This window comes from Sorex araneus, chromosome 4 (assembly GCF_027595985.1).
Source record: "Sorex araneus isolate mSorAra2 chromosome 4, mSorAra2.pri, whole genome shotgun sequence".
Lineage (NCBI taxonomy): Eukaryota > Metazoa > Chordata > Mammalia > Eulipotyphla > Soricidae > Sorex > Sorex araneus.
The window spans coordinates 195,266,882-195,293,229 of NC_073305.1; the positions used below are offsets into that span (position 1 = coordinate 195,266,882).

The following is a 26,348-nucleotide window of genomic DNA, read 5'->3' on the forward strand; positions in this document are numbered from 1 at the left end:
TGTTGAAGAGTGGATACCCCAGATCTCTGTCCCCCTCAAACTGGGCATCAAGGCATCTGCTAACTGATGGTCTTGCCTTCTCTCAAGAGCTTTTGCTCTCTTCCTCTTTTCATTTTAATGCTTGAGATGCAGCTCCATTTGTTCAAGCTTAGGACTCGCTTCAGAGTGCATGTGGACCGGTGCTCCTTAAAGGGTGTGTGTAAGGCCAAGGGTGTGTGTGAGGCCCCAGGGGCGCGGGAGGCGTGGGCAGACCCTGGCACTGGAACCTGGGTTTCATTCCATTTCACATTTGGGCCGTAGATTCCGTGGGTCCAGAGAGGGACCTCCGATGTGTTCCAGTGATGAGGGAGAGGTCGGGGACGAGGCTGGAGAGACGTCCAGACTTTTCCCAGCTGAGGAAATATAATGAGTTTGGTCTGGCGCAATAGGACGGTAGGGAGGGCACTTGCCCTGGCCGGTCTGGGTTCTATCCCTGGCACCCTGTGTGGTCCCCTGAGCATTGCCAGGAGTAAATCCTGAGTACTGCTGGTTGTGACACAAAAACCAAAATAAGGCTGGGCAGAGGGGATCAGAGACACGGGGTGGGGCTCGCACACATACCTTCACCTTGACCATTCAACAGTTTTTCATCTGCCCTCACATGGACGAAGCATGTTAGACATTAGAGGTGCGTCTGCTCGCAGAGGGGTTCCTAATACAGAACACGAATATGAGGGAGCGGGGTGGGAGGAGTAGATGGGGATCCGACAGGAAATCTTACTCCAAAAACTATTGAGTTTAGGGGCCAGGGTGGGATATGCAAGCAAACTCAGCAACTATTTTAAAAAATGAATATTTTTTATGAACTCATTCAAAAATAGATGATTGCCACAAGTCAGCACAGTAAGCATACATCTCTCTCCAGCTAACTCAGGCATTATCTTCGTAGACCAGGTTTTGTCTCCAAGTCTGTTTAGAATACATTAGACCAAAAGAAATGTGTGTGTCTTTGTCAACCTACAGAATTAAGTTTTGGCTATTGAAAGCGGGGTGTTGCGCCCAGCCAGAAGCACCCACGTGTTTGGTAGCAGCTCCTTCCATAAAAGATTTTTCCGATTGAATGTGATGGTCGTTTAAAAGCCTTAGCAACTTTTCTGGAGCGGCTTCTTAAGAGAAAGTGGTTGGCTGCTTCAAAGCCAGGCGGCTCTCCAGGAGAATAACTTGAAGGTACTGTACAAGACCCAGGGCAGTAGCGTTCCCCTGAGAAGAAGGGGTTTGCGGCACGTCAAAGGGGGTAGAGCAGTGAGGTTGGAGGAGTATTGTGGGGATTTGTGATCAATCATTTCTGTCTTCTGGATCACGGTAAAATAATAAATTATCATCTCGGTAGCAGTGCTGTGGTGTTCGGTTTTTTTTGTCTTGCTTTGCAACAATGAAGGGCACATGTCTGGAATAAAGAAAAGTGGATCCTCGGGCTGGAAGCCAGTACAGTGGAGAAGTGCTTGCCTAGCGCTCAGCCGATAGGGTACAACCCCTGGCATCCCCATTTGGTCTGAGAAAGCCAGGGGTAATCCCTGGGCACCACTGGGTGATTACCACCGCCCCCCCAGAAAAAAAAATAGCTAAAGAACTGAATCTTGGGACTGGAGCAATAAGGTGCTTGCCTGGCAGGTGACCCACCTGGGTATGTTCCCCTGGGCAACGCCAGGAGTGATCCCTGAGCATAGCTGGGTGTGGCCCCAAAGTCAAAAGAAGAAACTAAATCTGGGACCCACAAGAAACCTCACCTGCGGTGTGAGCATTTGGGCTTGGACCTGGGCAGGCAGAGTCCCCGTGCAGATGGGCTCAGAGCCTGGTGCTCAGGAAGGTCTTGTCAAGGTTTAGCCTGTGGTGTGGCCTTTGGCTGGGTCTGTCCCACTCGGTCTGGCGCTGTGCGAGGAGATGGGCTGATGTGACCCCCAGGGTCCCAGCCGCTTCCTCTGACGGTGGGTGGGCTTCATCAGCTCCCTGGCCCCCACAGGCCTACCCGCCCACACTGCTCCCTCCTTGAACCAGCATAAACTCGCTTTTTTATCCTCTTCGTTTGGGGGCTACACCAGTGGGTCTCAGGGCTTACTCCTGGCTCTGCTCAGAATCACTCCTGATGGGGCTTAGGGGACCATAAACAATCTTTAACAAAACAAAATGGGGGACCAGAGAGCACAGTAGGGATGGTGCAACCAGGTTCCAGCACCCCCTATGATCCACCGTCACTCAGCTGGGTCCCCACCTGCCTCAGGGGCACCACTAAAGGTCCTGGTTCTTGCTGAGCACATTCTTCTCTTCAGACTCCGCTGATTTCTGGGATGCGGCTCGGTCTGTTGGCTCACCATGTGCTTCGTCTCCTTGTCTCCCTTCCCTTGGCCTAAACGTGGTGCTTCATCCCCGCATCAGCTCTGCAGTCCCATCACAGATGCCGAAAAGGACCTGAACAGGAACATGGTTCTCCAGGAAGTGGGCAGGCAATTTGGAAGAGGGTTTGTTCTCTTCATTACTGCCTTGCTCCCTCCCTCCCTCCCTCCCTCCCTTTCTTTCTGTTCTGTTTTGGGTCATACCTGGCAGTGCTCAGGGTTACTCCTGGCTCTGCACTCATTAGAATTAACCCTGGCAATGCCAGGGGACCCTGTGGGATGCTGAGGATCCATCCCAGGTCACCACGTGCAAGGCAAACGCCCTCCCCACTGCTCTCTCTGGCCCCTCCTTGTTCTTTTTTTTTTTTTTTTTTTTTGCTTTTTGGGTCACACCCGGCAATGCACAGGGGTTACTCCTGGCTCTGCACTCAGGAATCACCCCTGGCGGTGCTCAAGGGACCATATGGGATGCTGGGAATCGAACCTGGGTTGGCCGCATGCAAGGCAAACGCCCTACGCGCTGTGCTATCGCTCCAGCCCCTGTTCTCCTTTCTGAGCTCATTTATTCTAGCACTTTCAAGCAGCACCTATTACATCTACAACTACGGGGTTTGTTTGAACCCACGACCCCCACACATGCAAGGCAAGTACTACTGAGCCTCATCCCTAAGCCCCATGACTCATTATACACAGGCATGGGAGCCAGTTTGCCTGGGGTCCCCCTTGCTGTGTCTTAGTGGACACAGTGGGCATATGTTCTACAGGAGTTGGCATCTGTGAAGCTCCTACAACAGGGCCTGACCCAGGTGCTCCCAAGATGGCAGCCAGTAACAATTCCAACATGCCAGCCAGAGAGAGAGAACATAGCAGGTAACGCAGTTGCCTTGCATGCAACTGACACAGGTTCGATCCCCGGCACCTCCTATGGTCCCCTGCCCACCACTGCTGGGAATGGCCCAGAAAACAAAATTCCACTATGGGGAGACTAGAGAGAGCGTGCAGGGTTAAGGCACTTGCCCTGCATGCAGCTGACCCCGGTTCTATCCCCAGCACTGCTATGGGCCTCTGTGACTCTCAAATTGCCCCAGTCCCTGAGCCAGTGTGACAACTATGCCATCCCCATCCTCCAAACAGCCCCATTTCCAGAAATGGTGGCCAAGCTTAAAGGGTCCCTCTGGCCCCAACCTTTCATGTCCCTTTGTTAGTAATTACCTCCACTCCAGATCCTTTTGAATTCTTTGCAGTGCCTGGGATTGACCCAGGGCCTCACCCATGCAAGACAAGTGCTGTACCCCTCAGCTGTTGGCCAGCGGTGGTGCCAGTGTCATTACCTGCCCTAGTTCTCTGGTGTCACAGACCCCACTTTGGGCTCTGGGTTGCATGTTTGCAAAGAGACCAACATATTCTGGGGCAGCACAGAATCCCCTCATGGGCTGGTGAAGAGAAGTCACTCACCTCTGAAGGACTGTCTAGAAGTGGGGCTCCTAACATGCAGCCCGACTCCAAGAACCAGAAGGAAACTTCCTGCAACAAATATCCACATCCCGCCATGCACTGGGATAGAAAAAAGCAAAGCCACATGCATGGAGCGAGGCAGAGGAGAAGCAGCTTTGCATGGCTGCTATGAGTACTTTGAGCAGACTGAATCTCCCTGCCCGGCCTTCTCAAGACACAGGACAGAGGCTGGAGTAATAGCACAGTGGGTAGGACGTTTGCCTTGCACTGCCAGGAGTAATTCCTGAGTGCAGAGCCAGGAGTAACCTCTGTGCATCACCGGGTGTGACCCAAAAAAGCAAAAAAAAAAAAAAAAAAAAAGAAAGAATAGGGGGCAGAGCCATAGTACAGCAGATGGAACGTTACCTTGCACATGGCCAACCCAGGTTCAATACCTGCTCCAGCACACCCCCCCCCCATTCTTTCTGTTTTTATCTGGAAACAAACCTAGAGCATTCGAGCATTCTCATAGGACAGATTCTTTCTCCAAAGGCCTTAGAGTCGCCAGGGATGTTACTGGCGGATGTGACCCCAAAACAAAACCATAAATTGTGATCAGAACCCGTGACCAGGATTCTGAGTATTTAGAAGTCCTATTTTGTTTTGGTTCCACACCTGGTGATGCTCAGGACTTACTCCTGGTTCAGCTCTCAGGTGTTCAGGGGACCATATGGGACACTGGGGGCAGGGATGGGAGCAGCACCCCCCCCCCCATTCTTTCTGTTTTTATCTAGAAACAAACCTAGAGCATTCGAGCATTCTCATAGGACAGATTCTTTCTCCAAAGGCCTTAAAGTTGCCAGGGATGTTACTGGCGGATGTTGTTATGCTCATTTCCCAGATAATCTAGTTCCAATCCAATCTCTCCAGGCTGCTTAGCCACTCCGGGCTACACCGCTCCACTCCCAGCCTCTTGGCCTGTCATTTTTCATTTTCCTTAGCACATGTCTTTGTGACTTCCCAACAAGTTGCACCTGTGAACACCTGGGAAGAAGGAAGTTTTCAAGAGCGGAAACAGCCGTGAAATTAATACTTTGTTCTAACAGAAATGTGGAGTGGAGCGCCCTCTATGGGCCAAGCACATAGATGGCAGGCAAAATAAGTCAGTCACTGTCATCCCGTTGCTGGTCAATTGTTCGAGCGGGCACCAGTAACGTCTCTCATTGTGAGACTTGATGTTACTGTTTTTGGTTTTAATTTTTTTTTCTTTTTTGGGTCACACCCGGCGATGCTCAGGGGTTACTCCTGGCGGTCTCAGGGGACCATATGGGATGCTGGGAATCGAAATCGGCTGCATGCAAGGCAAACGCCCTACCCGCTGTGCTATTGCTCCAGCCCCCAGATGTTACTGTTTTTGGCATATCGAATACACCCCAGGTAGCTTGCCAGGCTCTGTCGTGCGGGCGCGATACTCTTGGTAGCTTGTTGGGCTCTCCGAGAGGGGCAGAGGAATAGAACACAGGTTGGCTGCGTGAAAGGCGAATGCCCTACTGCTGTGTTATCGCTCCAGACTGGCAAAATAAGTAACTCAGAAAATCTTTTTTTTTTTTTCTTTTTTTGTTTTGTTGGGTTTTTTGTGGGGGAGGCACACCCACCAATGCTGAAGGGTTACTTCTGGCTTTGTACTAAGGAATTACTCCTGGAAGTGCTTTGGGGGTGCCGCGGATTCAACCCAGGCTGGACACATGCAAAAGCAAATGTCTTAGCTGCTGTGCTGTTGCTCTGGCAGCCCCAGAACCAACAGAATCTTTTTTCAGTCTTTGGACCATGCCGGGTAGTGCTCAGAGGTTACTCCTGGCTCTGCAGTCAGGAATCATTCCTGGCAGGCTCAAGGAACCACATGGGATGCCAGGAATCAAACCAGGGGTGGCCCTATGCGAGGCAAACGCCCTCCTGCTGGACTATTGTTCCAGCTCCAGAGTTATTCCTGGCTTTGCACTCAGGAATTACTCCTGGTGGTGGTGAGGAAACCATATGGGATGCTGGGAATTGAACCCGGGATGCTGCGTTCAAGGCAAACCTCCTACCGACTGTGCTATTGTTCCAACCCCAGAGCAGAATCTTTCAAATGAGGAACAAAGTCCTTCCTTGTCAGCTGTAAAAGATGTTTCTAACTAAATCACTGTGAATTACAAAGTTATTCATGATTGAGTTTCAGGTGTACAATGTTTCAACATCAATGCCTTCACCAGTGTCCACTTCCACCCATGAATGTCCCCATTTTCCTTTCTGTGCAGCCACCTCTATGACAGGCACTTTTCCTATTTTCCCTTTTTGTCCTTCAGGCACTGTGGTTTATAGTGGTTATTGATACGGAATCTTGCAGAGCCTTTTATCTCCCTTCAGTAGCTGGAGTTCAAATTTTTTACACTCCAAGACTTAGAAGCTAATTTCAGGTTTTCTTGGAGAACGGCCACAGGTTGGAACATAGAACAATTCTATGGGGGTTTTTCCAAATAGTTCCAAGTGTTGGGGCTGGAGAGATAGCAGAGCGGAGCCGTAAGTATTCGCCTTACATATGGCTGATCAGGGTTTGATCCCCAGCATCCCATATGGTCCCCCTGAGCAGAGCCAGGAGTAAGCCCTGAGCACAGCTGGATGTGGCCCAAAACCCAAAACCAAACAAAAACACCTGCTCAGTTGAGCCATGGGAGGCCGCTCAGAGTGGGGGGATGCAGCAGCTTGCAGGTTTTCTAAAGGTTTTTTTTCCTCCAAAATTACCCCAGCTTTCTGTTTTCTATGTAGAAGCTATTGGTCTCTTTCATGTTCTAGTCACAGCCTTTCATTCCTGTTGTAGCGTCTCCTTTGGGGTCCATCCTGCTCTGAGCAGCATCCCCACCAGAGTCTTATTAGGCCTCAGTTTCTACACCCCCAAGGTGGGGGGGATCCTGCTTTTGGAGGCTAGAGGGTTGATGTCATTGCAAGTTTTTTTATTTGGGGGCCACACCTGGCTGTGCTCAAGGCATACTTACTCCTGGTTCTTCACTCAGGGGTCACTCCTGGTCGGGCCTGGGGAACCATATGGGGTGCTGGGGATGGAACCCAAGTCCGAGGCATAAAAGGCAAGAGCCCTCCCTGCCCTTCTACTATGTCCCAGCCTTGAAATTTTAGACCATATCTTGGTGGTATTTCCAGAGAAACTCATTGCCAGGAGAGGGGTGGAGGTGGAATATGAATCGGCCAGAGAACACTGCTTTGCACGATTGAGGCCCTGGGATACATTGTTGGCAACACACACACACACACACACACACACACACACACACACACACACACATATTATTATTAATAATAAAAACCTCTGTCAAGGTTCCCTATGCTCCTACCGGCCTCCATCTGGCACTGGGTCTCGTAGATACTTGTTGGAACGGATTAAGATCAGCGCGTGGACACAGAATTCCGTGCACAAAGCATATTCCCGCCCCTCTGCGCGGCTTTTACCCCACCAGGCCAGAGCGAACTCAAGGCGCCGGCGCCGGGGAGGGGAAGGTGGGCTCAATGCCGCAGCGGTCCGCGGCTGCGAGGGAAAACCGAGCGCCGGCCTCGTGGGTCCAGACAAACGAAACCGCCTCACTGAGCTCCAGACAAAGAGACGCAGAGACCTCCCGAACTCCTAGAGCGGCCTCGCGGGCGGGCGGGCGGGCGGGGGGCGCGCGACCCCACGCTCCGGGGGCGGGGCTTGACGCACTTCCGGCTGCGCCGTCCCGCCGTGCGCGTCGCGGTGTCTCGGCGCCCGGAGCGGCTGTGACTCCCGGTGAGGCTTCCCCGCTCCCCGGGTCTCGCGACGGGCAGGGGCGCGCGCCGCGGCCGGAGGGCCTCGGGGAGGACCGGGCGCGGTCGCCGTGAGCCCCCGGGGGCCCGGCCGGCCCGCTCGGGGAGGACTGCGGGGAGGAGCCTGCTGGCCCTGCCCATCCCGAGGGGGGAGGCGCGCTCCCGGGAAGCCCCGTGCTCCCCGCGGCAGTTGGACAAACGGAACTTGGGTGGCCCCCTGCTCCGAGCAGTTTCGTGCGCCCGCCGGTCCGACCGGACGGACGGTTTCTCCCTCCGACGGCGGCCCGCGAGGCCCCGGGGAGCGCCAAGCGGGAGCGCCCTTTGTACCCGCTAGCCCGCGCGCCGCGAGGGCGGGGACCGCCCCGGGGGAGCTTTGTGGAGGTTCGGAAGCGAACCGGGGACGCGGGATCTGCTCCCGGGAGGGCGTCTTCCCAGGACCAAGTGCAGTTTTCCAGGGGAAGGCAGGGAGTGGGGGGGGTCTGGACACCCACGTCATGTTAGGAACGCTCGGGGGCGCCGCGCCCCGCCGCAGTGGTTTTCGAGTCTCGGAAATAATCTGCTTTGGAGAAAGATGAGCATCCGGAGAGGGTTGAACCCAAGCCGGGGAGGGAAGCTTAGGCAAGGGTGCAGAACTTGGTCCGGTGGGAAGGAAACCTTGCGGCAGAGGCCTCTGGCCTAGAGTTTCTGCGCCTCAAGGATCAAAGCGCCTGGGGCGCTCGGGTCCTGAGTGAGTGTGTTGGGGCATGAGCAGGTAAAATTGCGTGAAACTGTTAGAAACCACGATAATTATAGTAGTTGGCCACTTCTCTTGTGTCAGAACCGGTGTGGGGCACTTTTATTTATATATATTGGCGGGGGCTGGGGGGCACACCTTGTGATGCTCAGAGGATCATTCCTGCTGTGACAGGGGGGGCCGTGCAAGGCCACTGCTCAGCCAGTTGTACTGGTGCTCTGCCCCCAAAGGACGTAAAAAATGGGACCAGAAAAAAAGAGATACTTGGTCTGAATGTTGATCTGAACATTTTAGGTCTCCTAGAAGAGCGAAGGCAGTGTGTTAGGAACAATGTCCTCATTCATTGTCTGGCCTTGCAACACACTTGTTGATCTTACAACTTTTTTTTTTTTTTTTTTTGGTATTTTAAGAAATTCAATGGCCAGAGCAATAGTACAACAGATAAGGTGCTTGCCTGTGTGTGGCCCAACTGGATCAGACACCCGGAACCACATACGGTCCCCTGAGCCCCGCCAGGAGTGATTCCTGAGCACAGAGCCAGGAGTAACCCCTGAGCACCACTAGGTGTGGCATGAACAACAACAGAAAGCCAAGACCTGGCAGTGGCTGTTGATAACTGAATGTGTAGAAGGATTAGATATAATCAAAGGTGAAATTACTTGCTTTGCTTAGGGAGAAAAAAATTTTTGTTTTGGGGCCATACTCAGTGATGCTCAGGGGTCCCGACCACTTCTGACGGTTTGGGGTGGGGGACGGGGACAGGACTCTTAAAGGATGCTGGGGATCAAATCCCAGTCAGCCAGCAAGAATACTACCCATTGTACTATTGCTCTAGTTCCAGGAAAAAAGTTTATTAAAGTTTTTTAATGATTGAATTTTGTTTGGGGCCCACATTGACTGTGTTCAGGAATCACTCCTGGTTCTTATGGGATGCGGGGGATCAAACCCAGGTCTGCCACATGCAAAACAAGTGCCTTAATTCCTGTACAGCCTCTCTGGTCCCTTCATTGTAGCTGTGTGTTTTATTACTTTAATCATAATTAAGATGAAGCCCTTTTCCATGAATTACCAAATCGAGAGAAGACAAACTCCTGTGAGAGTTAGGCCTTGGCGGCGCAGAGGATGGAGGGACGACTGTGTGCAGGCCCATGGGTGGGAAGTACGGGTATGGCAGTAAGTGATGGGGAGGTAAAGAGTCGATGGGGATAAGGAGTTCTGGGGTAAGCAAGAGTTTTGGCCTTTTGGGGCTGGAGTGATAGCACAGTGGGTAGGGCGTTTGCCTTTCGATTCCCAGCATCCCATATGGTCCCCTGAGCACCGCCAGGGGTGGTTCCTGAGTGCAGAGCCAGGAGTGACCCCTGTGCATTGCCGGGTGTGACCCAAAAAAAAAAAAAAAGTTTTGGCCTTTTGCTCACAGGGGGGTCACACATTTATTGGTTGCCACGCTCTAGATGTGGTGGCAGGCACTCAGGCTGTGGTGCTGAGACCCCAACAGTAGATCCCCCCCAGGATGGCACTGGGCCAGTGCCAGAGATGGGACTCACCACCTCACCAGCCTCAGGCCCGAAGGCTGGCACTTTACCCATCGAGCCAGTCCTGAATAGGTTGATGGTGGCCATAACCCATACTAAAGTGACACCTGTGGCAGGGGTTCGGAATAGATACGGAGATAAACAGCTCTTTGGTGATTCCACGACCCCATAGGTTGACAGGGAGTTCTGAAGGCCAGAACCCTAAGAAGCTGCGGAGCCCGTCTTGAGCAAGGCCGCAGGCGGCGCGTATGATGACCAAGGTGCTGGGCATGGCTGCAGTCCTGGTCCCGAAACCCCCACAAGAGCAGGGGCCTGTGATGATCAAGGAGGAGAAGGGGAAGTGCCGTCCCAGCCTGGAGATGTTTCGCCAGCGCTTCCGGCAGTTCGGCTACCACGACACCCCTGGGCCTCGGGAGGCCCTGAGCCAGCTCCGTGTGCTCTGCTGTGAGTGGCTGCGGCCCGAGATCCACACCAAGGAGCAGATCCTGGAGCTGCTGGTGCTGGAGCAGTTCCTGAGCATCCTGCCGCGGGAGCTACAGGCCTGGGTGCAGGGGCATGGCCCCGAGAGCGCCGAGGAGGCCGTCGCTCTCCTGGAGGACCTGGAGCAAGAGCTGGATGAGCCAGGGCACCAGGTAGGTGGGGGGCAGCCGTCCTGGCGGGAGTGTCTGCATGGGGCCAGGCTGCTGCCGGTTTCCTTCCATCTGGGGAGTTGGGGTTTTTCTTTTTCCCTGTCCCTGGGGGTCTACTGAGCTGAGCGTGCGTGTGGCTCCTTTTCGTTCTAGGTCTCTCCTCCAGGCGAGCAGAAACCAGTGTGGCTGGAGGCGGCCCCTCCCCAAACAGCCAAGGGGTCCCCCAGCAGCGAGCAGCCAGAGTCTGGGGAGGCCAGTCCCAGATACGAATCGTGGGGGCCCCTTTACATCCAGGAGACTGGCGAAGAGCAGGACTTGGCACCAGAACTGGGTGAGATTGCAGATGGGAACTGTCTTCAGACTCACCGCTCTGGGGTGGGAAAGTGACCCTGAGTGGGAGGAACCCCAAGATGGACCACACTGGCGGGGCTGATGGGAGATGGGGTTCCCTGCCTCTCCGGGGGCACCTAGAGTCCCACTCTGGGGACAGAAGACATGTGCCTTTTGTTTGGGGGCCACACCTGGCTCTGCTCAGGGATCCCTCTTGGTGGGGCGCAGGGGACCTTATTCTCCTTCTCTTGCAGGCGCCCAGAATGAGGACTCAGCTGATAAGCGGGGGAGCGCTGAAGAGGCCCACGCAGCAGGATGCCAGAGGGACGTCGCTCCCGGGGGGATGGCCAGGCAGTGGGGGAGCCCCAGCAAGGAAAGAGGAACCAAAAGCCCCCAACAGGGCCCAGGGGCCAAGAAAGGAAGAGACTTCCTTTCCAGTAAGCCGGGCCCGGGGGAGCGGCGGTACATCTGTGCCGAGTGCGGGAAGGCTTTCAGCAACAGCTCCAACCTCACCAAGCACCGGCGCACACACACAGGAGAGAAGCCGTACGTGTGCACCAAGTGCGGGAAAGCCTTCAGCCACAGCTCCAACCTCACGCTCCACTACCGGACGCACTTGGTGGACAGGCCCTATGACTGCAAGTGCGGCAAGGCCTTCGGGCAGAGCTCGGACCTCCTCAAGCACCAGCGCATGCACAGCGAGGAGGCGCCCTACCAGTGCAAGGACTGCGGGAAGGCGTTCAGCGGCAAAGGCAGCCTCATCCGCCACTACCGCATCCACACCGGGGAGAAGCCCTACCAGTGCAACGAGTGCGGCAAGAGCTTCAGCCAGCACGCGGGCCTCAGCTCGCACCAGAGACTGCACACGGGCGAGAAGCCCTACAAGTGCAAGGAGTGCGGGAAGGCCTTCAACCACAGCTCCAACTTCAACAAGCACCACCGCATCCACACGGGCGAGAAGCCCTACTGGTGTGGCAGCTGCGGGAAAACCTTCTGCAGCAAGTCCAACCTTTCCAAGCACCAGCGCGTCCACAGCGGTGAGGCCGAGGCGCTGTAGCCGGCCAGGGCACCTGCCCTCGGGCCGGAGTCAGGAGAAGCCCAGTTAGTGCATTAACCTGGGATGGCGCGGGGCAGGGACAGGGCCCCCATATCCCGGCCTGTCCCAGAAACCATTCCCGTGTCGCCTTTTGTATAGACAGACCGATGCGTGTAGCTAGTGTGACTAAAGAAACATGGAAACTGTCGGACTGTCTTAACATATATTCACGAATTGCCATTTGTAAAGAGTTGAGTGGCAGCGAACCTGATTTAGCCTGACGGAGTAGACGTGCCGTGTAGTGCCTCCGGGCTGTTCCTATAATAAACACTGTAGCTGGTCATTGTCTTGGTTGCTGGGCCCGGGCTGCCTCTGCCCCTTCTTTCCCCTGGGCATTTAGGAATGATATATTTTGGCCACACTTGGCAGTGCTCTAAGCTCTGTAGTTCTGGGATTTCAGCCCCAAGTGGGTATGCCCAGCGAGTGCCCTCCCTGCTGGTCGGTCTTTGAACACAGGACTTTGGATCGTCCTAGCTTGATGCCTTTTGGCTCCACAGCTGTCTGGACAAGGAGCTATCGTGGCAGAGGGTCTTGTTCTGGCCTCACCCTGAGTGAACAGGGCTGCTTGCAGTAGTAGTTGGGAGGCCGGGCAGTGCCAGGGTCGGACCCACACCTCCCGTCAGTTGTATGTGGTTTCCAGACCTACAAACACCATCTCTGTTTCAGATTGCTCTTCCTTGCTCAGGGTCGCCCCAGAAACAGGGCAACTGTGGTCATTCCACCTGGTGGCAGTTCAGAAGAGTGCCAGAGGTGGGGGCACTGGAGCGCCCCAGTTAGCCACAATTGGTGTAGGGACAGAGCCCGCAGAAGGGCAGCTGACTTGAGGGGTAAATGTGAGGTGGATCCTATACCCAGACACTCCCTTAAGGCCATCCCCTCAGTCAGCACCCCTTTCTGTTCTCAACGTGGAGCCCCTTACTATTCTTTGGGCAAGTCTTAAAAAACAATACATCACCCTCAAGATGCTCCTTTCCTCAGCATCACACCAGTTGGAGCCCACAAACCGTTGGCAGCTACCACAACCACCTGATGAATCTCAGGCTGGGCCGCGGGAAACCTGCCCCATCGTGGGGAGTCACTTCTGCATGAGCCTGGAAGGGTTTTCTCAGGAGCCCGAGATTCCAGCCACAAGCCTGTGCAGGGGCCAGTGCCAGGGGGCTGGGGGCACTCCTGAGCATGAACCACGAATGGCCCATGAATGTCCCCTGAGCAGTGCTGGGTGTCACCCAACCTGTGACCCCCAGCTATGGCCTCAACACAAAAATCACCAGCTAAGGTTTTGAGTTTTGTTCTGTTTTTTCAATTTTTTAAAAATTTGGGCCACACCTGGCACTGCTTAGGGGTTACTCCTGGCTCTGAACTCAGGAATCACCCCCAGTGGGGCTCAAGGGAGCATTTGGGATGCCAGGGATTGAAGCCATCCAGGTGCCCTCCCCACTGTGCTATATCATACTGGCCCCCCCAGGTAAGCTTGGAGTCATTTCAAAATCTTCAGTTACTACTGCCTCTAGAACACTTACCCTTCACGTTTCTTGGTTTTCTGGCTGTATCCCGCTGTGCTCAGGTCTTAGTCCTGGCTCTATGCTTGGGGCATCACTCTTGGAGGGGCTCAGAGCTCCTTTGCACTTGTCTGGAGTTTATAGCAGGGGAGCAAGGCCACTGGTAGCCACAACTAAATAATGCTCATCTGTCAGCGATGGAGTGAGTCTTCCTTCAGAAGGCTTCGGGAGGGAGCAGGTTCCTCCCAGCCAGTCAGTCAAAGCCACCCTTTTCATTCCTGGGGCCCTGTCACTTATCAGGAGTCACACATCACTCTTGGGTTTGGGGGGGGCCACACCCAGGGGTGCTCGGGATCACTTCTGGCAGGGACCTATATACATACGTCAGGGATCGAACCCAAGTTGGCTGTGTGCAAGGCAAGTGCCTTAAGCCCTATACTATTGCTGCAGCCCCTCAGATCACTCGAAGTAGGTTGTTTTTTGTTTTTTTTCTTTTTGGGTCACACCCAGCAATGCTCAGGGGTTACTTCTGGCTCTGCACTCACGAATTACTCCTAGCGGTGCTGGAGGAACCATATGGGATGCCAGGGATCGATGCCAGGTAAGCCGCATGCAAGGCAAACGCCCTAAGGGCTGTACTATTGCTCCAGCCCTGGAGTAGAAAAATTTTTTCAGTCTAAAAACAAACCCAAAAAATGTTATATATATATATATATAAAGACTTGGGAGTACTTAAAAAATTCTTTTAGGGGGGGCCAGAGTTGTACAGCAGGAAGGGTGTTTGCCTTGCATGCAGCCAACCCGGGTTTAATGCTGGGCACCCCATACATTTATCTGAGCCCACCAGATATGGCAGTCTTCTAGGGCAGTAGAGTGGTGGCAGCTCATTTCCATGTGCCTTCAGATGCCAGGTGCTAAGCACGTGACCCCCACACTTGGGAAGCAGAGATCGGCACTTCTGACAGGTCCTCCTGCTCCCCAAGGCCAAGTGTACCCCCCACCGGAAATCAGAAGGTACCTGCCTGCCACCAATGTCAAAAGCGCTGTGAGGAACCCCAAACCTGTTTGAGTCTTGGCTGGTATCCTACACACTGGCTATCCCACACATCGCTGGCAGACGCCTCGTGTGTGTAGGAGCGATGTGTAGGTGTGGGGCTGCCAGACCGCACCAAGCTGGCAACCAGGAGAAATGGCTGTTACGGCAGTGAGGGGGCGGCCGAGCGAGTCTGCGGCCCTGGCTCCCAGCCCGCACCAAATCCAAGAGCCGACTGCTTTATGCCAGGGGGTAGCGGAGACACTGCAGTGCTTGGAGGTCACTCCCCAAGTGCTCCAGGACGCGGGTGTCGGGAATTAAACCCAACCTTCCCACGTGAGCTCGGCCCTCTGAGCCACCTCGCTGGCCCATGCTTGCTGCCAGGGTGCCCGCCCACACGCGCACGCACACACGCAGGCTCCTTCTGCAAAACTATTCTGTTTAATAGTGCACTTCATGTATGCTACAGGGTGAGCAGGACTGGGAGAACTCAGCACAAGGTCACCCTCCACCTGGGCAAACTCGGGTCAGAGTTTGGGGGCCAGATGTCAGAGGTCGTACATGACACAGGGCAGGGTAAGCTGGCCGGGTGGGCTCCTTAAAAGGACTCTCGGTAACGGGGGGTCTGGATTCAATTCCCCACAGCAGTGACAAGAGGACAGGGAAAGGGAAGGCACCGGGCCACTCGCTCACTGGCCAGTATGGACGTCCAGCGAGCCCTGCCCACAGGGAGAATAAGGGCCTCCAGCCACGCTGCCCTCAGGGCTGGGGTCCTGCTGCTTCGAAAGCCCTACAGAATTGGGTGTCCTGGGGTCGCGCCCCACAGCCCAGCTAAACCACCACCACCTGGTAGCACATTTTCATAGAGACATTAAGCCAGGAGCACATTCTGGATGGAAAGCTGTGAAACGCGCCTCCCTCGCCAACAGCAGGTTCCAGGACGCGCTTCTCACGGCTCTCGGGCTCCCGCAGAGGAACCCTGTTCCCTCCCTGCATGGGAAAAAGGCTCCTCAGCGAGGAACCAGGTCTAGTGCAAACTGCTGATGGCCCAGCTCTTCCCGCCCAGCCCGTCTCCTCCCCCGGGGCGGGGCACCATTCCCCGGGCAAGGTACCAGGGACTGGCCTGAGCTGCCCGTGCCTACAGTGCGAGGGTGACCCGCAGTTCCCCACGGGGTGGGTAAGGCAGGAGCTCCGGGCGGGGCCTTCAGCTGGATGGCGGCAGGTTGAGTTCAGCAGACGCGCGAAGAGAGCTTCTGCCCATCGCCATTACATTCAAAGGCTTCTCTCCAGTGTGGATTCTCTGGTGGCGCACCAGGGCCGAGCTGTACCTGAAGGCCTTGCCGCACTCGCTACATTCGTAGGGGTTCTCCCCGGTGTGGATCCGCTGGTGCTGGATGAGGCCGGAGCTGTAGGTGAACTTGCCGCCGCACTCCATGCACTCGTAGGGCTTCTCGCCTGTGTGGATGCGCTGGTGCTGGTAGAGGTGCGAGCTCTGGCTGAAGGCCTTGCCGCACTCCCCACACTCGTAGGGCTTCTCGCCCGTGTGGATGCGCTGGTGGTGGATGAGCGTGGAGCTGCGGCTGAAGGCCTTGCCGCACTCGCGGCACGCGTACGGCTTCTCGCCCGTGTGGATGCGCTGGTGGTGTGTGAGCGTGGAGCTCCAGCTGAAGGCCTTGCCGCACTCGCCGCACTCATAGGGCTTCTCGCCCGTGTGGATGCGCCGGTGCAGGATGAGTGCCGAGCTGCAGCTGAAGGCCTTGCTGCAGTCCCCGCACTCGTAGGGCTTCTCGCCCGTGTGGATGCGCTGGTGCTGGATGAGGTGCGAGCTCTGGCTGAAGGCCTTGCCACACTCGCTGCACTCGTAGGGTTTCTCGCCCGTGTGGATGCGCTGGTGCTGGATGAGGTCTGACGTCCGATTAAAGCTCTTGCTACATTCATCGCACTTATGGGGCCTCTCTCCCACTGGGAGCCGGGGCTGGGCCAGAAGGTGGGGGCTCCCGGGGAAGCCGCTCCCCAAGTCACCGTCTTTCTCAGCCCCTGCTCCCCGGGGCGTGAGCTCGCCTTCACCCGTCACTGGACTGAAGTCTGGCAGCTTCCTCTTCAGTCCGTCCCCTGAGGAGTGCTTCAGCTGCCTCTTTAGACTGACTCCATCATAGGCAGCATCAAACTGCAGACCCTGAGACACGCCCTTTGGGAACCTTCCCAGCAGCCCCCGGGCTCCGGCCTCTTCCGGGATGCTGCTGGTGTGCTCCATCCTGGTCTCCCCATCTGACACAACACAAAAGACACACATCACTTGGCTTCCCCAAAAATTGGGACTCAAAACCAGGGGAGAGGGTGGACTCTGAGCCACGGGCCTGGGACCCCGCAGTGCACGGCCCCTGAGGCCGAGGGAGAGAACGAGCAGGCTGGGGAAGTGGGAAGAGAGAGGGAGGAGAAAGCACATCGGAGCAATGAGAGCTGACAGGCTGGGGAGACAGGTGGGCAGAGCCGGGGATGGAGAGTGGGGGCCCTGCAAGAGGGCAGAGACCGCAGTGAGGGGGTGTCAGCACCCTTCTCCCATGCAACACGGCCCAGAATCCGAGTTCAGAGATGTGCACAATGACGGAAGGGAGACAGAGCGAGGGGAAGCGGGGGGACTGCAAACACAGAACAGGACAGAGGAGGGAGCAGAATGTGGACAAAAGGGTCCCACTTGGACTTCCGAGCCCTTGGGTGGCTGGAGTTCTGCCACTCTCTCCCTACGAGGCCATCTGCAGAACATGCCAGCCCCGTGCCCCCTCGGCCCCCTGTGCTAAAAATAAGTACACTTGCTCCTTCAGTGTCTGTGATGATGAACCCGGACTGTCGAGCCTTTACAAAGCGCAGAGGTGCGCACGCGCGGGAGCTGCTCTGCCGGCCTTTCAGGATGGCCTGAGACATCACTCCGTGCTGACCCCTGACCAGCCGCGGTGACGCTCACCGAGTGAGAACACGTTCCTGTAGTTCTCCAGCATCACGTCCCGGTACAGATCCCGCTGCGCTGGGTCCAGGCGCTTCCACTCCTTCCGGATGAAGTAGACAGCCACATCCTCGAAGGTCACCAGCTCCTGCAACAACATGGTCCCTCTCATGGGCAAGGTCAGGCCAGAGGATGTGGGCCTGGTGGCAGTCAAAAGAAGAGGCCCCAGAAAAGGCAGGAGTGAGCTGGCCCACCTGGGACCCCGGAGCAGGGGAGGGACATGGCCTGGGAGGGACTGAGGGAGGGGGTTAAGGCTGCACGGAAAGAAGGGGCACGAGGGGCAGAGCAGATGGCCCACCTGTGACTTGGCCTTCAGGAGCGCAGCCGCCAGCACCTCGTCCCCCAGGCGGTCTGTGTCAGCAAATGCACCCACGGCTGCAGACGGGAGCGCTGGGGACAGAGAAGGGGCCTTGAGCGACTATAGTCCCCCTCTTGCCCCTGCTCCGGAGTGCTCACGGGCCTAGAAGTTCCGCTCACACCTCGAAGAGCACTTCCGGTGCAGCCGCATCCCCGAGGTAGCCGCCTGGGACGCCTATTCCCACCGGGAGCGAGTCTGCAGTGTGCCAGCCCTGCTCCATCACCGTCTCAGACTAGGAGCACCCCCTGCCCAGGGACGCTGAGTTCCTACCGTCACTCAGACCCAAAGGTCCTTCCATGCAATGCCTGATCAGAGACTGACCTGGCTCCAAAGCTGGGGCACTGACCACCACCCACCTCTGGCTGGGACCCACAAAAATCAGCCTCCCTGAAACACGTGCCAGAAGGAGTACCAACCAGGGCTACCGAGTGCCCGTGAGAGGAAATGCCAGAAATGGCCACTTCCCCATCCTGCCCGAGCTGACCGCTGCCCTTCACAAGCACCTCAGGCGTTGGTGGTATAGTGGTGAGCATAGCTGCCTTTCAAAAGCACCTCAGCCGGGGCTGGAGCAATAGCACAGCGGGTAGGGTGTTTGCCTTGCACACAGCTGACCTGGGTTTGATTCCTGGCATCCCATATGGTCCCCTGAGCATCGCCATGGGTTATTCCTGAGTGCAGAGTTAGGAGTAAGCCCTGTGCATCACCAGGTGTGACACCAAAAAATAAGCAAAAAAAATCCAAAACCAAAAGCGCTTCAGCTGTCCAACTCTCAGCCACAGTCAAGGTGTAAACTCCTCACCGGCCCAGTGGGCCGCAACCCCCCCACCCCCGCCATGAACCGCACCCAGTGGCCCCCATCCCCTGCCACTCCTCACTGCTGTCCAGCAGGGCCTGAGCTTCCCGAGAGACTCCACCCGCCTGCGTTTCCATCAGCAGGGCTCCAGGTGCTGGCGCCCGTTTCCGGTGCAAGCGTGGTGTCTGGAGGGTCTGAATGAGAATCAGAGGACTCTGCAGGAGCGAAAGTTCAAGGGTCACATCACTCTATCCAAACACCTGAAAAGAAAAGAAATAGATGATCTAGTCAGCACCCAGAAATCATGAGGGTGAAGCATCAGGGGTGGAGTCTTTTTATTTTTGAATATTTCAATTTCTCATCACTTTGGTTTGGGGGCCAGACCCAGCAGTGCTTGCCATGTGATGCCAGGGATGAACCTGGGCCTCCCATACACAAAGGATGCACTCCAGCCCCCCCCAAAATTACCCGAAGGCTCAGGAACGGGGCACAGTGGCGGAGGTCTTGCAGGCATGAGGCCCCCCGTCTGATGAGCCCTGGGACATTAGCATGAGGCACGAGGCCATCCGCTCCCCAAGCAGAACAAAAAAATAGCTGGATGAACATAAACTGGACAGAGCAAACTGTCAGAGGGCAAAACCCATCTACTTCATAACTGGAAGGGAAAAAGGTCCCAGCCTTTTGAGGGGTTATTCTTAGTGGAAAAGGAATCCTGGGAGAGCCCCGAAATACCAGAGACAGAGACACCGTTCTCACGCATCCTCTTTGAAACCCCAGAGAAACAGCAGGTGCATCACAAAAACAGGCAACCAGCTCGAGTCTCTAAAGTGAGAAGACCCTGCCGCCCCCTCTTAGGTCAGCCAGAGGCGGGGTGTCCTGCTGGGAAGGGGGAATCTCTGTCCCCCAGGCCCAGTACCAGACCAATACAAGGTGGCCGGGGGCTCCCGTGGGAGGGCTCCGTGTCAAAGGGGGCAGGAAAACTGGGACCATGGCTGGGATCTAGGGCATTTCTCCTTCATACCCACAGACCTGGGACAGTGGGGAGCCCCAGAGCACCCTGCCTGAGCAAGAGCTGGCTGGGACCCCAGGGACTCAGGCTGTACCCTGACTTTTTCTGTTTTGGAGTCACACCTGGCAGTACTCAGGGCTTATCGGCTCTGCGCTCAGGGATCACTCCAGGAACAGTGCTCAAAGAACCATCTGGGTTGCCGGGATCGAACCCAAATCGACTGCATCCAAGGCAAGAACCCTCCCACTGTACTATCGCTCCGGCCCTGAATCCTGTCTTTCTGCAAACATCTGCTGAGTGCCAGCAATGCCATATCTTCAGCAGACAGCGGCACCTGGCCCTGCCTTTGCCATCTGTTTCACTGACAGTCAATTTCAGAGACTCAATCCCTGACGCCAAGGACCTGCTCTCTGCACAGGGATGCCACGAGGACAGCCAACAGCTATGCTCCAGATGCGGACTCAGCAGACAGAGACAGGGAGCAGCTGTGAGGGCCGCCGGGGGACAGAGACCACCCCAATGCCATCACAGTGAAAGGCACAGAATCAGGCGTGAGCACAGCGAGTCCCTCCTGCAACTCTCCCCCTCCAGCTGGGGCCCTGCCACTGTCCTGAGGCAGCAAGATTTGTTTCAATCCAACACTTGGATCTTGCTTAAAAGCATTCCCAGTCCCCCCTGGCCCCCAATCCACCAGCCCTCCCAGGAAAGGCAAGCTGGAGGCTCTGGCTCCCAAGAAACATACCCGATCTCCTCTCCCTGGGTCTACCAAGACCAAAAGGCAAAGGCTCATCGCTGTAAACAGGTGTCTAGGTGTGCTGACAATGTTTCTCAGGAAGCCAATGTGCACCAGCCAGAGTGACAGTCCCATAGGCACATGGCCCGGCTGAGTCCCCAGAGCCCCCACCCGGGGTAAGTCCTAAACACTACCGAGTCTGGCCACCAAACCAAAAGATGTCAAGGAAAGCAAGCAAGAGCTCTGCTGTCCACGGGGCTTTCCCGCTCATGCTCTGGGGGACAGCCTGATGCTGAGCCCGGCACTGCCGGCCTCCTGCCCGCCTCCCTTAGTGCTGGGCTTCGGCGTTTGGCTGCCTCCACCCAAGTTCCTGGGAATTCTCCCTCCAGGCCGCTTGAAGACGAGGAAGGAAAAAGGAGGAGGAGCGGCAAAGGCTCCTGTAAACTTCAATTCTAACCTGGAAAAGAGAACAGGCCAGGTACAAGTCACCATGGAGAAGGCCGCCCTGGGCTTTGCACCGCTCCGGAGGGGAGGAGGCAGAAAGGGAAGTGAGGGGTCCACGTCTGCCTCCCCCCTGGAAACGAACCTGGCCAAGTTCCTACTGGCTTGTCCACACTTTCCCGGCGGCCATGCCTGGCACCCAGGCCTGTGCCCGCGCAAAGCGGCGAGTCTATGGCGGGAGGCGGGGAGGGGTGCCCTGCACCCGGGCCCACGCGGGGCAGGATGGAACCTCCCGAGCCACAGTGCATCGCCGCAGCTGCCCACCGCGGCCCCTCTGCACCTCTGCCCTCGGGCACGAATACCTTCGGTTGCTCCAGTTCGGACGCTTCATCCTGCTCACATGTCTACACGCCCTTCGCAGCTGGGACTTCGCGGAGACCGAATTACGTGGGCCGCGGGGATGGGGAGCCGCTGCCCGCGCGGCACTGGATGTCCAGGGGTCGCCTGGAGGCCGTGCGGGCAGCCCCGGGCCGGGCTCTGGCGGTGCGTCCGGGACCGGCCACCGCAAGTCCCGCGGTCAGCGCCAAGATCAGGCGGTCCGGAGCCGTGTCAGCAGCCGGCAGCGGGCCAGGGCGCCCCCCGCGGCCATACGCGGCGGCCACGGGGCGCGTGCCCAGCGGGGGGCGCCCCCGGGCTGCGGGGGAGGGCGGGCACGGGCACCACCCCCGGCCCCCGGCGACCCCCGGGGCGGCAGCGCTCACCCTGGGGGGCAGGCACGGGAGATTGGGGGGGGGGCCGGACTCCGACCAGGCCCCGTTGGACCCGGTCACGGACCTACACACTGGGGACAGAACAAAGAACGGAAGTTGCCCTCCGTTTCGCTTCCGGGTCGGTCCTACTCAACTCTTGCTCGACACGGTGCCTCCTACACCCACTCGTCCTCTCTAGGAAAATGGGAGGTCTTCACCTCTCAGTGGTTTGCTCACTCTGGGCCTCCGCACGGGTCTGTGGCTGCCATAGCCCGCAGCCCGCACCCCTTGTAGGGCCGTGCAGGAAACCTGATGTCCCATCCTTCCCCCAGTCTCTGCAGACCCAAGTGGAGGATCCTGGAAGCATTCTGCAATCTCAAAAATTCACCTTCTTTGGCCCCCCTATCCCCCATCCCCCATCCCTCCATCCCTCCATGAATAAGTAAACCAACCGATCCATCAATAAAACAAACATCCAATACAAAAAAAAAATTTCACCTTATTTGAACTTGCCTAATTAAACTAGTCTGTGATTCCAGGCAAAACAATTTTGTGCGTCTTGTGGAAAAAAACACACCCTAAGGGAGACCAGGGAATCGCTTCGCAGGTTATCAGCCTTGTACGCAGGGCATGTGAGATCATGGCCGCGCTGCCTGTCTGTGATCCTGGTACCACACAAAGTGTGTCGTTTACTGTGTGCCGTGAACCCAAATTTAGGTGAACGGGCCAGCACGGTAGTACAGCAGGTAAGGCATCTGCGGCCAACCCAAGTTTGATCCCCAGCACCCGAGATGGCCCACTGAGCCTGCCAGGACTGATCTCTGAGCACCACCAAGTGGGGCCCTAACAAAACTTCGGGTGCCCGGGTTAGCGTTCAAGGTAAGTGATATTACCTACTGTAACCTCTCCAGCCCTGCCCCACCATCTTCTATTGGGGCTGATATAAAGGATTAGAAAATGAGTTAGAAGGGGCTGGCGCAATGGTGCAGTGGGGAGGGCGTTTGCCTTGCACGTGGCTGATCTGGGTTTGATTTCCAGCATCCCATATGGTGCCCTGAGAATAATTCCTGAGTGTAGAGCCAGGAGTTACCCATGTGCATCATCGCCCGGTGTGACCCGAAAGCAAAAAAAAATTATGGGAAATAGGTCAGGACCAAAGATGTAATCGGTTGGTGTCAGGGGTTAATGAATCCTTGGGAGATGAAAAAGTTTCTTCTTGCAAAACTCTGAGCTCACATGGCTAAACAACCAACCTCCAGCTCCTGGGTCTGCAGAAACTTCAAAAATCTTTCCTGGTCTTTTCTGGGGGCTGGAGAGATAGTATAATGGGTAGGGCACTTGCCTTGTATGTGGCTAACCTGTGTTGGATCCCCGGCACCCCACCAGGTCAGTCCCCTGAGCCCCTCCAGGAAAGATACAGGAGTAAGCACTGAGCAATACTGGGTGGAGCCCCCAAACCAAAAAGTTCTTTATAGAAGCCTGCAGTTTGCTCTGGCCTCCCTGCTTCTTCCCACACCCACCCGCCACCAGACCCAGGTAACATCACTCGTCTAACTTGGGCTGTTAGTCAATGGCCTTTTGCCTTATTTTAGTTAGTTGGGCTTTTAGCCAATGGCCTATGAGTCTTCTGTTTCTTTCAGACTTGGGCTGTTAGCCAATGTTCAGTGTATGTCAGATGAGAGATGATGGAAAACTGCAAGTACCATCTTTAGGGTGGTGAACTGTGGAATCACAAGTTGGCTCTGTCAGTTGAGTCCTCTTGCGGACCATGATATGACTCATGGCACTAATCTGCTGATCAAGCCTGTACCCCCAGAAGCTCCCTCCTGCTCCTGCAAAGCAGACCTCATCAAACCTCTGGCATTATCTTGGGGTCGGGTCCCTTTGCTAATACCTAATGATGGCCCTTGAAATATAACTGGATCATGTTTTAGGTGTTCTAGACTTTTGACAGGCTGATACCTGGTGTCACTTTTCATGCCCAACATTGGCCAAGAGTCAAGAGACTGAATGGACATTCTACACTCCCAACTGTCTCTATAACATCTGATGTCATGTCATGCCAGTGTAGACACAGTCTCTTCCAAAGAATGATAGTTTAGTGATCATTCACCCCATTTCTTTTCTTTTGGTTCTGGGACCACACCCATCATTGCTCAGGGCTTACTCTTGGCTCTGTGTTCAGGGATCATTCCTGGTGGGGCTCAGGGAAAACTATGAGGTGCCAGGAATCAAACCTGGGTCTACTACGTGCAAGGCACGTGACCTACCTGCTGTACTCTCTCTTGGTCCTTAGCCTTGTAAGTTCTTTTTTTGTTAGTTTTTGGGCCATAACTGGTGGTGCCATATGGGATACTGGGGATCAAACTCAGGTCGGCCGTGCAAGGCAAATGCCCTCCACACTGCACTATCACTCTGGCCCCAGGATTTATAAGTTCTTGATACAACATTTCTTTTTTCCTTCCTTCCAGTGGTGATCCCAGGATACCCTCTGATAAGGCTCATCCAAAAGGGAGTCTAGGGATTTCCAGCTTAATTCTGGAATCAAGAGGGCCCTTGAGGGCCCTTGTTGGACTAATGTTCAGAAATTAATGACTGAGGATGTGTGCTCACCTCTGCCCCTAGTGGCCTACATTTGCTATGGCAGGAAGCACACAGGCCTGGTCACCCCCACGGTCATCCCACCCCCAAGAAACCCAGGTGCTCTCAATGCTTGGTCCATGCTTTAATTTTTTTTTTTGGCTTTTTTGGGTCACACCCAGCGATGCTCAGGGGTTACTCCTGGCTCTGCACTCAGGAATTACTCCTGGCAGTGCTCAGGGTACCATATGGGATGTTGGGGATCAAACCCTGGTCTGCCGAGTGCAAGGCAAATGCCCTACCCGTTGTACTATCGCTCCAGCCCCTATGCTCTAATTTTTTACAAGGGGATTTTGCAGCTATGACTAGGAATCTTCTGTCATGGAGATTATCTGGATCATTTCAGTGGGTGTTAGATATAAAGTGTCCTGAGAAACAGGACGACAGAGGGCCAGCAGGAGAGATTGCACCTAGCGGGCAGCCTACTGTTGTTAAGCCCAGCACCACATAGACCAACAGGCACCTCCTAATCAAAGAGTCAGAAATAGCCCTTAGCACTGCTGGGAGTGACCCAAACTCTATCTCCTCTACCCACACCAAAAAAGAAACAAAAAGCGAGGTAGAGAGGGTGGCATGCTTAAGGGAACAGGGCACGGAGAGTAACAGTTTAGGCTGCTGATGAAGTGTCATCTCAGCGCAGTCATGGAACCATGCCCACTTGCCTTGAAGGGGTGAGATCTTGGGTTGGCTCACTGCAGAAAAAAAAAACAAGGGGTTGGAGCGATAACACAGCGGGTAGGGCGTTTGCCTTGCACTCGCTGACCCGGGTTTGAATCTCAGCATCCCATATGGTCCCCTGAGCACCGCCAGGGGTAATTCCTGCATGCATGAGCCAGGAGTGACCCCTGTGTATCTCCGGGTGTGACCCCAAAAGCAATAAAAACAAAAACAAAACAAATAAAAGGTGACTTTGAGGATGATGAGACCATGAGCCAAGGGATGCACCTTTATTATTATTATATTATTTTGGTTTTGGGCCACACTGACAATGCTCAGGGCTTTGTCCTGGCTCTATGTTTAGGAGACACCCCTGGCAGTGCTCTGGGGACCATATATGGGATGCTGTGAATGGAACCTGGGTCGGTCTCATGCAAGCGCCCTCCCTGCTCTGTGTGCTATCTTTCTGGCCCCAGGATGCAGCTTTAGAAGCAAGAAAGGACATGGAGAGGCCGAGTCCCCAAGAGAGCAGAGCCATGCTGGCTACTAGGCTTCAGACCATTATGAACTACTTGGGATTTCTGCCCTCCAGAAATGTCACAGTAGATTTGTGAGTTTTGGGTGTTTTTGGAGCTGCTACAACCCGACCCTCCAGGGCCCAAGGTATCATGCTGTTACCCTCCTTCTCTGCCACAAGATTGGCTTGACAGCCTAGATTTGGAGGTGGAGGGGCCATGCCCAGGGGTACTCAAGGATCACTCCTGGTGGTCCTCAGGGACCATGCCCATTCTGGTTTTCCTTCCAGCTCTCTTAGCTACCCAGCCCCCTGTGCTCTTCTTTCAGACTCTCTGGGGCCAGCAGAACTCTCTGCCCCAGCGTTTCACTGGCCCTTCTTTCTCCCACTCACTCAGGCTCAACAGGCACGGGGTATCCACCTAGGCCTGAAGCTCTGCACGCTTGAGTGGGCGCTGCGGGGCCCAGGCACACGTGTCTGCCTGCGCGGGGCACAGAGTTTTGCGAGATGCAGTCACTCTGCAGGAGGAGGACGGGTGGCGAGGCGACTGGGTGGGCCGCCAGCGGCAGGTGTGGGCAAATTCTCGCTGGCGGTGGAGGGGATGCTGGAACGCTGTGCAAGACACATTAAGGTTTGGGAGGGGACAAGACGGAACAAACACGGGCTCCCCCAAATCACTTCGATGACCACGGGTCAGGTGGCGTAGGGGCCACCACGGGGAACCGACAGAAAGCGGCTGGCTGACCACTGGACGTCCAGGGGGCATTTGTAGCGCCAGGGGGAGGGTGTCTCGGATTCATTCTCCAGGCAATCACAGGCCATTCCCCGCTGCCACAGCTCCATAGCCTCCGCCCGACCTTCAGAGCTAGGCCGAGGAGGACGCGGCGAGCAAGGCCGAGCGGAAGCTCCAGCCGGAGGGCACCGGCCGTCGGGGTCGCGGGCTCCCAGGCCCGAAGTCCGCCCGCGC

General features: G+C 55.7%; 2 protein-coding genes across 3 annotated transcripts in view; one reads left to right on the plus strand and one right to left on the minus strand.

The window, feature by feature from the left end:
• Positions 1 to 12,235, plus strand: part of LOC105943312 (zinc finger protein with KRAB and SCAN domains 1) — a 29,628-nt gene extending 17,393 nt beyond the window's left edge. The window contains exons 7-9 of the mRNA XM_012934696.2: positions 10,128 to 10,531; positions 10,682 to 10,859; positions 11,113 to 12,235. Of these exons, the coding sequence (XP_012790150.2) occupies positions 10,128 to 10,531; positions 10,682 to 10,859; positions 11,113 to 11,915 (1,385 nt within the window). The 3' untranslated portion in view covers positions 11,916 to 12,235. The remainder of the gene's footprint in view (positions 1 to 10,127; positions 10,532 to 10,681; positions 10,860 to 11,112) is intronic.
• Positions 12,236 to 14,905: 2,670 nt separating this feature from the next.
• Positions 14,906 to 21,682, minus strand: ZNF3 (zinc finger protein 3). 2 transcript variants are annotated; one of them, XM_055136121.1, is made up of 5 exons: positions 21,184 to 21,682; positions 18,721 to 18,898; positions 17,786 to 17,877; positions 17,449 to 17,575; positions 14,906 to 16,754 (listed from the first exon to the last, which is right to left on the minus strand). In XM_055136121.1, exons 2-5 carry the CDS (start codon positions 18,773 to 18,775, stop codon positions 15,691 to 15,693), a joined length of 1,338 nt encoding a protein of 445 aa, XP_054992096.1. In that variant the 5' UTR covers positions 18,776 to 18,898; positions 21,184 to 21,682; the 3' UTR covers positions 14,906 to 15,690. The 2 variants fall into 2 exon arrangements, with proteins under 2 accessions (XP_054992096.1, XP_054992097.1); XM_055136122.1 differs by lacking the exons at positions 18,721 to 18,898; positions 21,184 to 21,682 and adding an exon at positions 18,458 to 18,648.
• Positions 21,683 to 26,348: the final 4,666 nt, after the last annotated feature.

Bases quoted from the DNA above. Each gene is read 5' to 3' on its own strand.
- ZNF3 (XM_055136121.1), bottom strand. From the start codon at position 18,775: ATGGAAACGCAGGCGGGTGGAGTCTCTCGGGAAGCTCAGGCCCTGCTG. The intron at 17,878-18,720 runs GTGAGGAGTGGC...CTCTGTCCCCAG, and splicing joins TCAGGCCCTGCTGGACAGCA to CGCTCCCGTCTGCAGCCGTG. The intron at 17,576-17,785 runs GTGGGCCATCTG...ATGTTGTTGCAG, and splicing joins TCCTGAAGGCCAAGTCACAG to GAGCTGGTGACCTTCGAGGA.